The 13,315-nt window shown below is 35.4% G+C and overlaps 1 protein-coding gene across 2 annotated transcripts; it reads left to right on the forward strand.

Annotated features, from left to right (window-relative positions):
- The first annotated feature begins 30 nt into the window (after positions 1 to 30).
- LOC101164464 (uncharacterized) lies at positions 31 to 11,519 on the forward strand. 2 transcript variants are annotated; one of them, XM_011487814.4, is made up of 15 exons: positions 31 to 139; positions 1,762 to 1,914; positions 2,213 to 2,403; positions 2,770 to 2,871; positions 3,046 to 3,184; positions 5,343 to 5,493; positions 5,614 to 5,734; positions 6,650 to 6,793; positions 7,299 to 7,336; positions 7,465 to 7,494; positions 7,609 to 7,775; positions 9,374 to 9,807; positions 9,899 to 10,001; positions 10,259 to 10,511; positions 11,129 to 11,519. In XM_011487814.4, the coding sequence occupies exons 2-15, from the start codon at positions 1,786 to 1,788 to the stop codon at positions 11,206 to 11,208; spliced, it is 2,082 nt and encodes a 693-aa protein (XP_011486116.1). In that variant the 5' UTR covers positions 31 to 139; positions 1,762 to 1,785; the 3' UTR covers positions 11,209 to 11,519. The 2 variants fall into 2 exon arrangements, with proteins under 2 accessions (XP_011486116.1, XP_078800334.1); XM_078944208.1 differs by lacking the exon at positions 31 to 139 and adding an exon at positions 1,556 to 1,636.
- Positions 11,520 to 13,315: the final 1,796 nt, after the last annotated feature.

Here is a 13,315-nt window from a genome sequence, read left to right on the forward strand (position 1 = left end):
CTGCTCTGGTTGAGCCAGTTCTACTCCATTCTATTGGTTTACCAGATGAGTGGCGTCATGATCATTCTTTAAGATCAGGAGCCTTGTTATTTTTCTGAACAGTCACAGGTGATCCTCTGGAAAAGTCAGCTGGTGTGAGGTAAAGCTTCTGATAAATTTGATTTAACCGTTTTACGTGTGTGCGTTTCGGTTCAACACCGAGTCCTTGGGCTGTTGTGACATTCAGATTGAACGTCTTACCAGGACGGATTTTCAAACTTTTCACAGAAAGTATGACTTTACTGCATGGTTTAGACCAAAAGACACATTTATGTAACTTTTTTGTTGGCAAAATTTTAGTCACATCAGTGTTAAATATTATTTTTAAACAATCAAATCATAGTTTAGCTATTTATGTATTTCAAATATTTTTAACTTTGGACAAACTTTTCATGCTAAACGCAGGGCAGCTCTTACTAATTACATACATGCAATAAAATGAAACATTTTTAAACTTGATTTAAAAAAACATCTTCAGCTTTGAAAATAAAAGTTAAAAGAAAAAAAGGCTTTTGAAAAAACTGACAAAACCTGTTGAGTTGTAATAGCAATTGCAGAGTTTGCTTTGAAAGGATTTGCTTATCAACTGAGAGGTGTGGAGGCTAATGACCGATTTAGAGCTTAGAGATGTTTCAGACTTACTAAAGACATAAACTATAGTTTTTTTCATCTGTAAAAGGCAAAATCTAACAAGGAATTAAGTGTAAAACCTATGAGGATTATTTGGCACAAGGAGTGAACTGAAAACAACCAAAAGTTGACAGGTGTGTCTTTAAGTCCTGGTCATAATTTTTAGGATAAATGGACTAAGAGCTTTAAAATGTCACTCAAACACGTTACTGTTTGTGTCCTTAATACAACAAAAAAAGAAGGATTTAGCTGTAAACTAGATGTAATTTTTTTAGATATTAAGTTTCAAGTAATGTCAATATTTTCCACTTTTTTCATTGAAATTGCTTTTATTTTTAAAATCTAAAATAGTTTTCTAGTCATCTAGTGTAATAATTTTGGTGTCAGCCATTCATAAATAGGTTTAATTCAGTAATCAGTTCCACTTCGCATGTTTTCTTGCTGCTCAGTTTATCTGACTTACCATCCTCTCCTTACTCTTTAATTATTTTCACTACTTTTGGTTTGCTTTATTGCTTTATTCCAAGCATTAACTATGGAATAATACCAAAAACAAACCCCACAAATATTTCAAGTCCATATATCAAATTAAGTAATACATTGGTTAGAAGATGTAAGAAGCTGATTCCATCTTTTGACAGTATAATTACTTGCACTCATTAGATTCATTAAATATGAGTCAAGTGGACTTTGATTTGCTGCATGACGGGGAGTGAAGAAGCAAGCTTAAATAATCCTTTCCCTGTTGTGGTATTTCTTTGAATATGAATTTTCACATAGTTGGCATTATATAAAATATTATACAAAAGCTTAAAATAAAATGTATAAAATCTACAAGAAAAAAACTTTTATTTCCCTGTTCTTTTGTCATCATCTCAAAGATCGAGTTGATCCTTGAGATAGGCGTCTTACAACAGCTACTGTTACATTTTCTACTGCGCACACTTTTGTGTTTTTTTCAATAAATGTGAGTCAACACGTCTATTTTCCACACACATTGTCCTCCATAAATGAAAAATGAAACTACAATAGTTCAATTGGGACTTTGTTTTTTTAATTAATCAACATTTTTCTTTCTTTTTTTTCTTTTAGGTTTACAGCTGCTGTATTACTGAAATGCAGAGCAGAGTCAAACTCAGCGTCCTTTTACAGGGCCTGATTCTCTGTCTGTTAGCCCGGACAGGCGAGGCCTCGTCTCTGGGGTTCACAGTCCATGTTGTGCCTCTGAATAGCAGTGGAGAGATGGTGGGGAACACAAAATCTACTAGTCTTTATTGCACATTTTCTTTATTTACATTTCATTTACTTGAGTCTTTCATGCTTCTTTAAAGTCTGATAGAAGATCAGAGAATTCTTTTCTGTTCTTCCCAGTGAGCATAAATTTAAATTGTATAAATGTAAAGTGAAGGTTTTGAAGAGATAAGAAAGTAAGTAATCGCTGCTGTTTCCATATCAGTTCATGTAAGTGCAAATGAAATGCTTGTACGTGCAGGTGTGGGCTGATGCAGACTAAAAGACCTCATGTGTGCGTTTACCTTGCCAGGTCCGGGCTCACTTCAGCGTCATCACTCCATCTCCTTGTCCGGACCTTTCCAGCGTGTGTGCAGAGGAACCGAGCTGTCAGCCCCACCTCACTTCAAACCCCTTCACAGGTAGCCTTCCTGCCCCGGGCTGGTGCGTCCGTCAGTGGCAGACCACCCTCCCCAGTGTTTATAAAAAGCAGCTCAGTCTTGGGTAAGAAGCCTTACTCATCAGGACATAAAGAATTCCACCTTTCTGTTTTTGTATTTAACTTTGTTTCAACATACAGCATCAATTGAGCCTATAACTATCATCATTTATGCTTTTCTTTTACACCTTATCTTTACATTCTAGCATCTCACATTTTCTTTTTCATAATAATATATAATCTTCTTATTATCATTAGTTTTACAGTATATTTTTTGATAAATTGTTTCATCACTGACTTTATGCTACCCATGGATGCATTCCTCCTGACTCTGCTTATTTCATCATATATTTGGTGTTTGGTGCTATATTTATTTGAGCCCTTAATTAAATCAGATGTTCATTTTTCAAAGATTCCTCTTTTTCTTTCAGAACCACTCTGTTTAACGTCACAATAAACGCAGAGCCAAAAATCCGGTCAAGCAATGGGAAGCTCAACCAGCCGGCATACGTGGCTCTCCTGCCCCCACTGAGGTGATAATGACCTACAGACACGCCTAGGCGCTAAAAGCTCCATTCCAGTCCACTTATTTATCATTTAGATACATAATATATTTATACATTTTTAAACCACTTTGTTATTCCGGATAACTCTCCACACTGAATTTTAATTTGGGTTCATTGACTCTCACCACCATGCTGGGTTAGGGCTCAAGAGAACTGTCCTCGGGACTTCCAGCTCTCAGTGAAAGACCTGGATGGAGACAGGGTTCAATGCCGCTTTGCCAGAGAGGACAAGGGAGAATGTTACAACTGCTCTCCGCACTCTTTTCTTGAGCTGGATGAGGTAGGTTTTACCCCATGACTTCAGAAATGTATTTTATATCAATAATAATAATAACTTTGCAGTATTGAAAATAAGAGTTAATTTATCTCCTTTGATTTGGACACGCACAAACTACTGTTGTCAAATATTATAAGGTAGGGTTTAAAGTTAATGTAATGTAATTTGATTGAGTTTAGAATTCAAATAGTTTTGTTACCATAAAAATGAGTTTGATGGTTCCTGTTAACTAAACCTTTAATTTGTAGTGTTACTAGAAGAAATGATAAAATAAACTCATGGAAACCCTCATATTTAGGATTCTTTGTCCTAGTAGTGTTATTTGCTGCCTTGTTTGTTTAGCTCAGCATGTTTGAGCTTTAATGCAGAAAACTATAATTATGGTGGAACCCGTTATTGAATAAAAATGGGTAATTTGTGTTACAAGCAGCACATTTGGCTTTTTTATTTTCTAAAAAAGAAAGTGATTTAATAAAAATCAAATCAAAATATGAATAATACTCTACTCATAGAAAAAAAGTTCTGATTCACATTGTAATGGGGTTCAAAGTTCGGACCTCCTGCCTCCTATTAGCTATCTTCGCTCCTTTGCCTGAAGTTTCGCCATTGAGAAAGTTTTTTGTGGCATCTTTCAGTCCATTAAATGCGTCTGAACCTAAACATAAGCAGAAATTACATTCTTTTGAAAATACATTAAATAGAAAGCTTTTAAAATGTTTAAAAAAGTTATATGACTTCAAATTGATATTAAATGTGTACATGACTCTATATACTCTCAGGTTAAAAGACTGCATTTTCTGCATTAGTGGCCCATACTGTTTAGCCTGGGGCAAATAGAAATAAATGTTTTTATAACAAGGTGTGGCCCTCTTTAAAAATAGCCTCCATTTTGGATTTTTCTTTTAGCAATGGTGCTTTTCTGAAAGAGGGAATCCTGACATACAGAAGGATAAGTTAGTGTTTTGGTGCCACAAAATGTGGCACAAAAGGGACAAAAGTTTTGTCTGAAAAATTATTCTTACGGTTCCTTTATGATAAACACTTCAAAGCAGAACTAAATGTATCTGTTGCATGTAGGCCACAGATCTCCTTTGATTATCAGTTTATTTTATTTTTTTAAACGTGATCATTGAGCCGAAAAGCACAAAGGCTGACTTTGAAAGTTTAATACTTAGAATCTTAAGATATAAAAAATAGTATTTATAACCCCAAAAGTAGTCTGATTAAGTGTACTACAAGTATATTTACTCGATTCTAAAAGTGAGGCAGTATATTTGAAGTCTACTTTTCTTATGCTATCTATATATTAGTAAACTTAAAATGTTCCAATTTAGTCTAAAGAAGTATTTAGTTAGTATAGTTACTACAATACACATACATGGTCTGTAGTATGCTTTCTATTCTTATAATAAAATAACCTTCAGATGTACTACTTTTGGCTAAAACTGTTTACAGGAATGGAAGCAATGACAGAAAAAACTATTTTTTTTTAAATTACTTCAAGTGCACAAAAAGATCAAATGAAAGACAGAAACAAACTATCGTTGTGGAAAGTTGTGACTTAACATTTGATTCACTGAGTTAAGAGTAAAAGAAAAGAAATGAAAGTAAGACAGGTGAGTCTGATGGGAATACCAGGAAGTCAACACCAAATACCTGAACACAATGGTCAACAAAACAAAAGGTTTTAAAGACGTTAACCACAACACCACAATGTTGACAACTGAAAGCTGATGGAAAAGGCACATTGCACAACTACATACAAGCACACACTTATGCATAAAGAGCTACATTTTAAAGCAGATTCATTCCCATATCTGAATCCCCCTCGGCTGAAGTCTCGTCTTATAGTTTCACTCAGTAAACCAAAACCCTCTTTAGATGTCGGGTTAAGCCGCTCAACTTTTCCACACTTTCCAATCAATGTCTGTGTGTAAGAAGCCGTGTGCTAATCTGTGCACGATTACAGGAACAATAGCTGCCAATGAATCTTTAGCATTCTGCATTCCTAACCATTTCACCATTCCTCCTCTACATATATTTCAGTTTTTGTATGTAGTTATAATGTTCTTCTTAAAAGAAAATGCTTTCTATTCCTGACTAAAAACTGGAATCCTGTCCACTTTAATAGTGTCATTAATTTCAGCATCTCTCTTTACAGGCCAAATGTAAGTTGACTTTTACTGGAAAAGCTTTCCCAGGGAAGTACTTCATAGACCTGATGGTAGAAGACTACATTCCTATGCCTAAATCAGTCCAAATACTAGAAAACAAACCCCTTAGCTCTGTTCCTGTGCAACTTTCTCTCACCGGTGAGTCTGCTTTATATACATTAGGTGAAGGTGAAGTCAGTTTGAAACCCTGCAGTACAAACATTGCAACTTCTTCTCATTTCAAACTGTTAATAGTAACAAAAATATTTTTTTTTGTAGTGGAATCCAGTACAGACTGTGGTAGTGAACATGGGCCAACAGTCGCTCCTCAGGAGGACTTGCTGTTTGTCCTGCCGTACCAGGAGGTGAAAATTGATGTCAGCTACCTGGACATGAGGAGGTGCGTCATGGAGGGTTCCCTAAAGTCATTCTGTCCATGCTGACTTTCTTTTACTGCGTATAAGATGAAGTTGACACAAGGACGGATGTTTTTCAGTATGACCATCTGTCCTATTACCACTTTAACATCAGAAATAAATATTTTTAAGAAATTAATAAACATCATAACTTGGCTCTTAAGCTCTTAAGCCTCACACCGCCCTCAGAAGTGGGCGACCACCATCAAGCGACCACTTCCAATGAGAAGTCGATGTGTTTTGGGCTTTCGCTTTCAAAACTGTCGCATTCAAGCTAAGCTAGTTTTTACAGCTGTTTTAGGGTTCGTCTCACAAAACACACAGCCATTGAACGCACACTGAATGTTAAACCAGGTTCAACTTTGACCAGTAAGGGACTCTGATTTGACAGTGACGTACGGATGGCGTTGCTTTTAAGTCACGAAAATGCCAACCATTTGAAAATTGATCATGGAAGAGAAATGAATAATTATGGTTTGTGCCAGCTGGAATTATACAACACAGTCCTCTTTATCGGAATAGAGCTGTGAAAGAAAAAGCACAATTTTACGAGATTTGCATTGCTTGGACATTTCACACCAAGCCTCTTAGGTGGCGGACATGCGTTAGTAAACAGTAGAGAAAATAAAGACGAAGTGTGAACACCATGGTCTTAACATGCGTATATGAACGCGCGTCAAATACCCGGTGTGAACGCAGCATAACACTTTGTGCATCAAACAAACAAAATGACCACGTAGGGATGGAAACGGTCCAGATGTTCCTTTCAAAAGACTTTGCAGCTGTCCTCGTCGACCCTGAAGCAGATAAATGTTCTAATAAAGTTAGACCACAATTCAAGAAAGAAGCACTGATGTTTGTGATAAAAGTAATGTTTTTTTTTTTTGTTACTTTCACAGTGTGGCTGAGTTTGCAGTTGTTGGTCCTCCTCAACTATACAATAAGAGTGATTTATCAAAGAACCAAATGACGTTAGCCTGGGTCCGCTCGGAGAACAACCTGCCTCGTCTTTTGCCCATCTGCTTTGCTGCAAACAACCCAAGGTTTGACATCACTGCATTCTCTGATTATACCAGTCTATTAAATTTCTACTATAAGAGCATATCAAACCCATCGTCATTGATGATATGGAATAATGTAGTTTAACATTAACATATAGACTGGATTGAGGTAAAAACAAGATAACTCTTTGTTTCATTGCAATTATATTTGCACCAGATTGTTTCAATAGGAGAGTGCAAAACAATGTAAATTAAAATTTAAATAGTAAAACGGAAAAAAAAATCAATATAAAAGAATAAATTGATTTTGCAGCATTTGAATTTTATTCAAGTGTAATTTGTAATTTGTCTCACATCCACTACGTTTAAAATAAAATAATTTGAAATCTTTCCCTCTTCTAGGAGTTGAGGTTACACAAACATTTTTCTTTTTTAATTAACTGCGTTCTTTAATTAAGTGCATTTTTAAGTGCACGATTTACAAGCACACCTCACCCACTTATTTGACATGTGGAACTATCTGACCTGTCATTTCCTGTTTTTCCAGTTTGCAGTCAAAACTCCACTGCATGTGGTTGTATCAAAGTAAGAATTTTCACCTCTCAAACATCACAGGAATGATGGCAATGCATCGCAAACAAGCCACAGTCAAGTGTTGTACCAACCCTTTTCTTTAGTCTTACGTATAAAATACACTTCTTTTGTCTTTCTAGGGGAAATGACGACTCTGCCTCCTGGAACAGGTAACATATATATATTATATATGCGTGTTTGTGTTTTTTTTGTTGAACTGAACTTTTATGGATTAAATTAAACATAAAGAGCAAACTATCTACTGCTGTTGTCTCTCTCTGCAGAGTTGAAGTGTGACAAGACAGAGATGATCCTGGTGCTCCCCCTGGCTTCCATTCCAAATGTCGTCCTGGCGGAACTGCAGCCCAACAGCTCCACCTGCCCCCTCACCTCCAACAGCACACACTTGACGGCAAAGATCTCTCTGAACGGCTGCGGCACACAGGCTGTGGTGAGACTCGGCTTGATTCTAAAACAGGAAATACGTAAATTAGCAACAATACTCAAAATCTAAAACCGTAGCAGCCATATAAGGTAGCAAAGGACTGACTTCATGCGGCTTCTCATTTTGACAAAAAGTTAAGCTTTTAAGCTTTATTTTTGTATTTGTTTTTTTGAAAATCTAAAAGAAAGAAAGTACATTATAAAGGTAATTTTGTAGACACCCTCTTTGTCGTTCTCTCACACTATTTGGAATAAAATAAAGATTTTTTTAAAAAAAATAAATTTTTTTATTTAATTTTTTTTTATTGGCTAAGCAATCTAAAGAACTAGTTTTACCTCCTTCTGTGAGCAACCAAAAACTTGTTTTTATTTGAAAAGAAAGTTGTCTTTTCTCCATTAGAAAAAAGGTAAAAAATGCTATTTTTAAACATATTGTGAAACAGAAAAAATGTCTTTCTCAAAAAACAAAATAAGAAATATCACATTAAAGATGTTTTTCCTTGATTTTAGTAAAAAAAAAAAAAAAAATGCCAGTGGAACTAATAGAATTTGTCTTAGTTAAAATTCCTTAAAATAAATTGTCCTATTCTGCTGTTTAAAGATTAAATTAAATCTTAAAATCAGCCATTAACATTCATACTTAATTGTTGATGTCTTAAAAAATGTATTGCTTAAGAAAAGAGTTTATATTTTTTAAATTAAGTTTATTTATACAATTTTCCCCCAAATATATATCCTACAATAATCCAACTATTTTTATTTCTAGACCATAGCCTCAAAGACAGACCAAACATATTTGAGGATAAATTTGTCTGAAACTATATTTGTGTAAAATGTACATAAATACAGTTTTAACTTTCTAACATATGTGCTGTTAAATGTATTTTTACTATTAGGAGTCAAATAAAACTTTCCGGTTTCCCTAAAATCAAAAGTTGAAAAAAAAATTCTTTACGTAAAATAATGTTTTCAAGATCAAAAGACTCAACAATATTTTTTAAATGTATCATCTTAAAACAAGTCAGTAAATTTTACTGAAAAGTTACTAAAAAGTTTGTTTTCTCTCATTAAAAGTAATAAGATATTTAGACTAGAAACCAGAAACAAAATACATTTTGTGTGTTTGCAGTATGCACAGACATTTAAAAAACACAGCAAGGAAGAAAATTTAAATCCAGCAATGAAGATTTGGTAAAAACTAAATCCAAATAAGAAGTAAATGTGCAGTGAAGACGATAAAAACATAAGACAGGTCCATTAAACAGTAACCGCTGACAGGAAGTAAGACTATGACTACTACAAAATAAAACGAGAACACATTTACTGTAAGTGTAAAACTTTGCAAAACAAGACAAAGAAGTTGCAAATGAAATAGGAAAGAAAACAGAAAAGCAGAGTCCTAGACAGTCAAATGTTATTATTATAAATGTTTTAGAAAAACAACTATGTATTATTCTATAATTTGTGGAGACCAACTTGCAGCTGTTAGTTTCTTAATGTGACACTGGAGTTTCTATGCATAGCATTTATCATGATATTTATTCAGAATTTTTACATCTTATTTTCCTATAAAACATTTTCACCAGTTTTTCTATTTTTTTTCAGCACTCTGGGTCAGAGTTGGTTTATACCAACACATTGCGAAGTGTACATCAAAAGGTAGTGAGCCGCATGCCCTCCCTGGTCCTCCCTCTGGCTTGCCGAATCCGAAAAGTGCAGGCCAAAGGATCCAACTATACTGCCATAATGCCCAAAGAGGAAGCCGTTTTTGGAAATGTTAACGTTTGGATTGAGGTCCACCAGCCAGGAGAGGGGAATTTTTCAAGATACACAAGAAATCCACGGTTTTTACCTAATGGCCAATCATTGGCCAGAGCTCGCAGGGACACAGTCTCCACCAAAATCACTTCCAGAATTACACAGCTTGACCTCTACTTAATGTCCAACTGTACCATAACAGATGTTAAAATGATTGTGACAGACTGTTTGGAATCAGAGACAAAGGATTTTGAAGTGAGCCATCCTATTATGGCTCAAGGGTGAATATTATGCAATTTCCAGTCAAAACTCATTATGTTACAAGCATATCAACTAAAACATGTAATTGTCTGCCTGTCCTTTGTCTCATAGGTGTATTTCCTCCAGCAACACATCTGAGATTGCAATAGATCGAAGTACTGCCAGGGTTTACCGTCTCAATGTGGATTCACTGGCATCCAAGAACTCAGATTTGGTATGTATGTTTATGCACGAAAGGATCAAAAACATTTTGTATCATTCAAAAATCTCAGAAAAATCCAGTATTCAGACAAACTCAACTGTATGTTAAGGTTCAGCTGTAATAAGACTTTGTCAAATAATTAGACAAATTTCTGTCAATGAACGAAAATGTTGGTTGACCAATCTCTTTAGATTTTTTGTAAGTTTGCCTCAATTTAGATGTAAATTTATGCTGCTAAGAACTATTTTCCATGTTTTCCATAATTGCAGATGTATATCATGTGCCACATCAGGCTATGCAGGCCCACCTCTCCCAGTGCCCAATGCCTTGATGTGTGTGGTCGTGCTGGTAGCCAAAGTCCTTTGGTCACCAACTTTATGTCTAAAACATATACAGTCCTTTCCGACAAGATCCCCCTCATCCCCACCTCTCCTACTATCACAACACCCACAACAATGTCGCCAACTTCCAATTCCACAACTGCAAAGAACCCCTCCATCCCTGCTGGTGTCAATTCCCACGGTAAGGTGTCTAAACTCTAAAGACTTTAGAAAGGTTTCAGGTTGATCTCAATTGTATGATAATAAGGATGTTAAGATGTTAAGTGCATTTCAGTCCATGTTTAGAGATGCTCCTCTGCAGACCTCGGCTGCAACCAGTGGTCATTTGAGTTCCTGTTGGAACCAGTCTGGCCATTCTTTTCTGACCTCTGACATCAACAAGCATTTCCACCCACAATACAGCCTCTAGCTACATATTTTCTCTTTTTCGGACCATTCTCTTTAAAGCCTAGAGATGGTTGTGAGTTAAACCCCCAGTAGATTAGCAGTTTTTGAAAACCTCAGACCAGTCCATCTGCCACCAACAACTACACAAAGTTACTTCAATCCCCTTTCCTTCTCACTCTGATGCTCAGTTTAAACTGCAGCAGATTATCCTGACCATGTCTATATGGCTACATCCATTGAGTTGCTGCCATTTGATTGGCTGATTAAAAATCTGCGTTAACCCACAGTTGGGACAGGTGTGCCAAAGTGGCCAGTGAATGTATAAACTAATGAAACACATTTCCATTATTTACTCACTGTTTTTTAAATATTTTTTTAATCATTTGAAGTATGCATTTCTCTCTTTTGCAGCTCCCACGGCAACATCAGTAACAACAGCAGCAATTCTCACAACGATCAGCATATTTCTTCAAAAGACCATCTGTTACTGAGAGAGCTGATGGACAACTATCAGTTTTTTTGTTTATTTTTTTCTAATGGAACAGTAACAATTCCATCCTGTAAAAAAAATAATCATTTGGACTTGCAAACTGTCAAAGAGAAAATATGACTATTATATATGCAAAACTGCACACTACTAGTACAAAAAATATTTATTTCTTAATAAAGTGCTATATATTTGCAATAAGGATGTTATTTGAGACTTGTGGTTAATCTGCATGTTATTTTGCATGTTACTGTATCTCTCTTGACCACATTATATGTGTGTTTTCCTCAAATAAAAATAAGTATTTATTCATAATTATTATTCAACTGTGTTGTTTATAGTTATTGTACTGTACGCTACGCTTGACCTCTGTCCACAGACAAAAGCTTCACAAAAATAAAACTGAAGAGTTTAAACTGAAAAGCCTGTCTGTCTGGCAGCATCTGTTTTGGTTACTTTACTTAAAAAAAACGTTACTTTACGTTATGTTACTTTAAAAAAAGAGAATTAGTTACAGTTGCCAACTCATTCGATCCAAAAAGTAACTGAATTACTTTATAGTAAAAGTAACTGCTTACTGAGAAAAGTAACTATTTGTGTTACTGTAAAAAAGGAAAAGTCTGTGTGTCAAAATTCAGATTTTTCTGAACAGTTTTGCAAAAGTCAATTGAGATGAGTGTCCAACGCATGAGGCTTTCAGCCATTATCTGTTTGCTGAGCTGCTGGACAGGACAGGTAAAGAAATAATAATAAAAAAAAGAGTGAAATAACCATACTTGTTTTGTCTTTTTCACTATTTATTATGTAGAAAGTAGGCATATTTTGTTCTCAACAAAAGTAAACGTTTAAGTTAAATAATGTTTAACTCTAGCCTATAGTTTAAAATAAATATATAAAACTTAAAGTCTGATCGGGTTTTCTTTTAAACATTAAAAAAAAAGTATGTGAGAATTTCTTGTAAAATATGTCAAACTCTCACAACCTGAGACGATAGTCTGAAAGTAGTTCCTACATTTCCACCAAGTAAAGGCCAACTTTCCATTGGGCTGGTTTGGACTCGCCATCCTTTTGTTTTATGGAGATTGGCACCATTGACTGTATATGAGAACTGTACCGAGTGAGTGTGACATCAATAGAAAAACTCTTACTCCCGGCTCCAATGAATGTGATCTAGATGTCGCCATGTTGGAACCAGACGGCATCAGTAGGCAGTGGTTGTAGTAAACGTTTCTATGGCAACCACTCTCACCAATCAGGAGTGAGCTTGTTGGAAGGCCACACCCCTACTACTTGAAAGCAGGCTTGGGAGAATTTGTCAATCAAACATTTTGAACGTTCAACAGAGACCACATACTTTCACTGAGGCTTCTGATTGGTCAGTTTATAACTTGAATAATTTGCACTACAGAAACAATATAATGAAAAAAAGATTAGCAAGAACGTGTTAAATATATGTAGCAGAGCAGGAATGGTTATTCTGACAAATAGGTATAAGCTATTTATATCTGTATAGAAGTCTATGGAATTTTGGCTTCTTGAAACCAGCTGGAACTTACTTTATGGAATGTGAGCGGGGAGGGGTTGGATCAGGAATCTAATTCTCATGTAATTCAATTCCATCTTCACTTTATTTTCTTTCTTCCCATCATCATTTACCTTCTCAAACATTTCTAATCATTTTTGTTTTTCTTAAAAAAAATCAAACAATAAATATATAGCTAGACTCGTTCCTTAATGTGTCATTTATCTCCCACTTTATTTTCATCCTCACATGTTGTTATTAAGTCTTTGATCCGTGTTCTTCCTGTCCAAAAACATGCTTCTTATTGGTTACTCTAAATTGTCCATAGGTGTGAATGTGAGTGTGCATGGGTGTGTGATATGTGTCCCCTGCCTTGGCCCATATGTGGCTGGGATAAGCTCCGGCAGCCCCGTGACCCCGAAAGGGACAAATGGAAGAAGATGATGAATGAATGTTACAGCTATTTTTTCAAAATATTAAACAAAAAGTATATTAAAGTGTGGGGACATTGTCTTGCTTTCATACAGCATCAGGATCACTGCTTTTACAGGACTGTTTTCCTTCTAGAGATCTGACCAATCAGAGTTCA

This window comes from Oryzias latipes, chromosome 3, assembly GCF_053564925.1.
Source record: "Oryzias latipes strain Hd-rR chromosome 3, Olatipes_Hd-rR_3.1".
Classification (NCBI taxonomy): domain Eukaryota; kingdom Metazoa; phylum Chordata; class Actinopteri; order Beloniformes; family Adrianichthyidae; genus Oryzias; species Oryzias latipes.

What these genes read in the sequence shown, in the direction of transcription:
- LOC101164464 (XM_011487814.4), top strand. Translation starts at nt 1,786, where the DNA reads ATGCAGAGCAGAGTCAAACTCAGCGTCCTTTTACAGGGCCTGATTCTC. An exon ending in CTGCATGTGGTTGTATCAAA is followed by an intron (nt 7,337 to 7,464) that starts GTAAGAATTTTC and finishes TTGTCTTTCTAG; the next exon opens with GGGAAATGACGACTCTGCCT. An exon ending in TGCTGGTGTCAATTCCCACG is followed by an intron (nt 10,512 to 11,128) that starts GTAAGGTGTCTA and finishes TCTCTTTTGCAG; the next exon opens with CTCCCACGGCAACATCAGTA.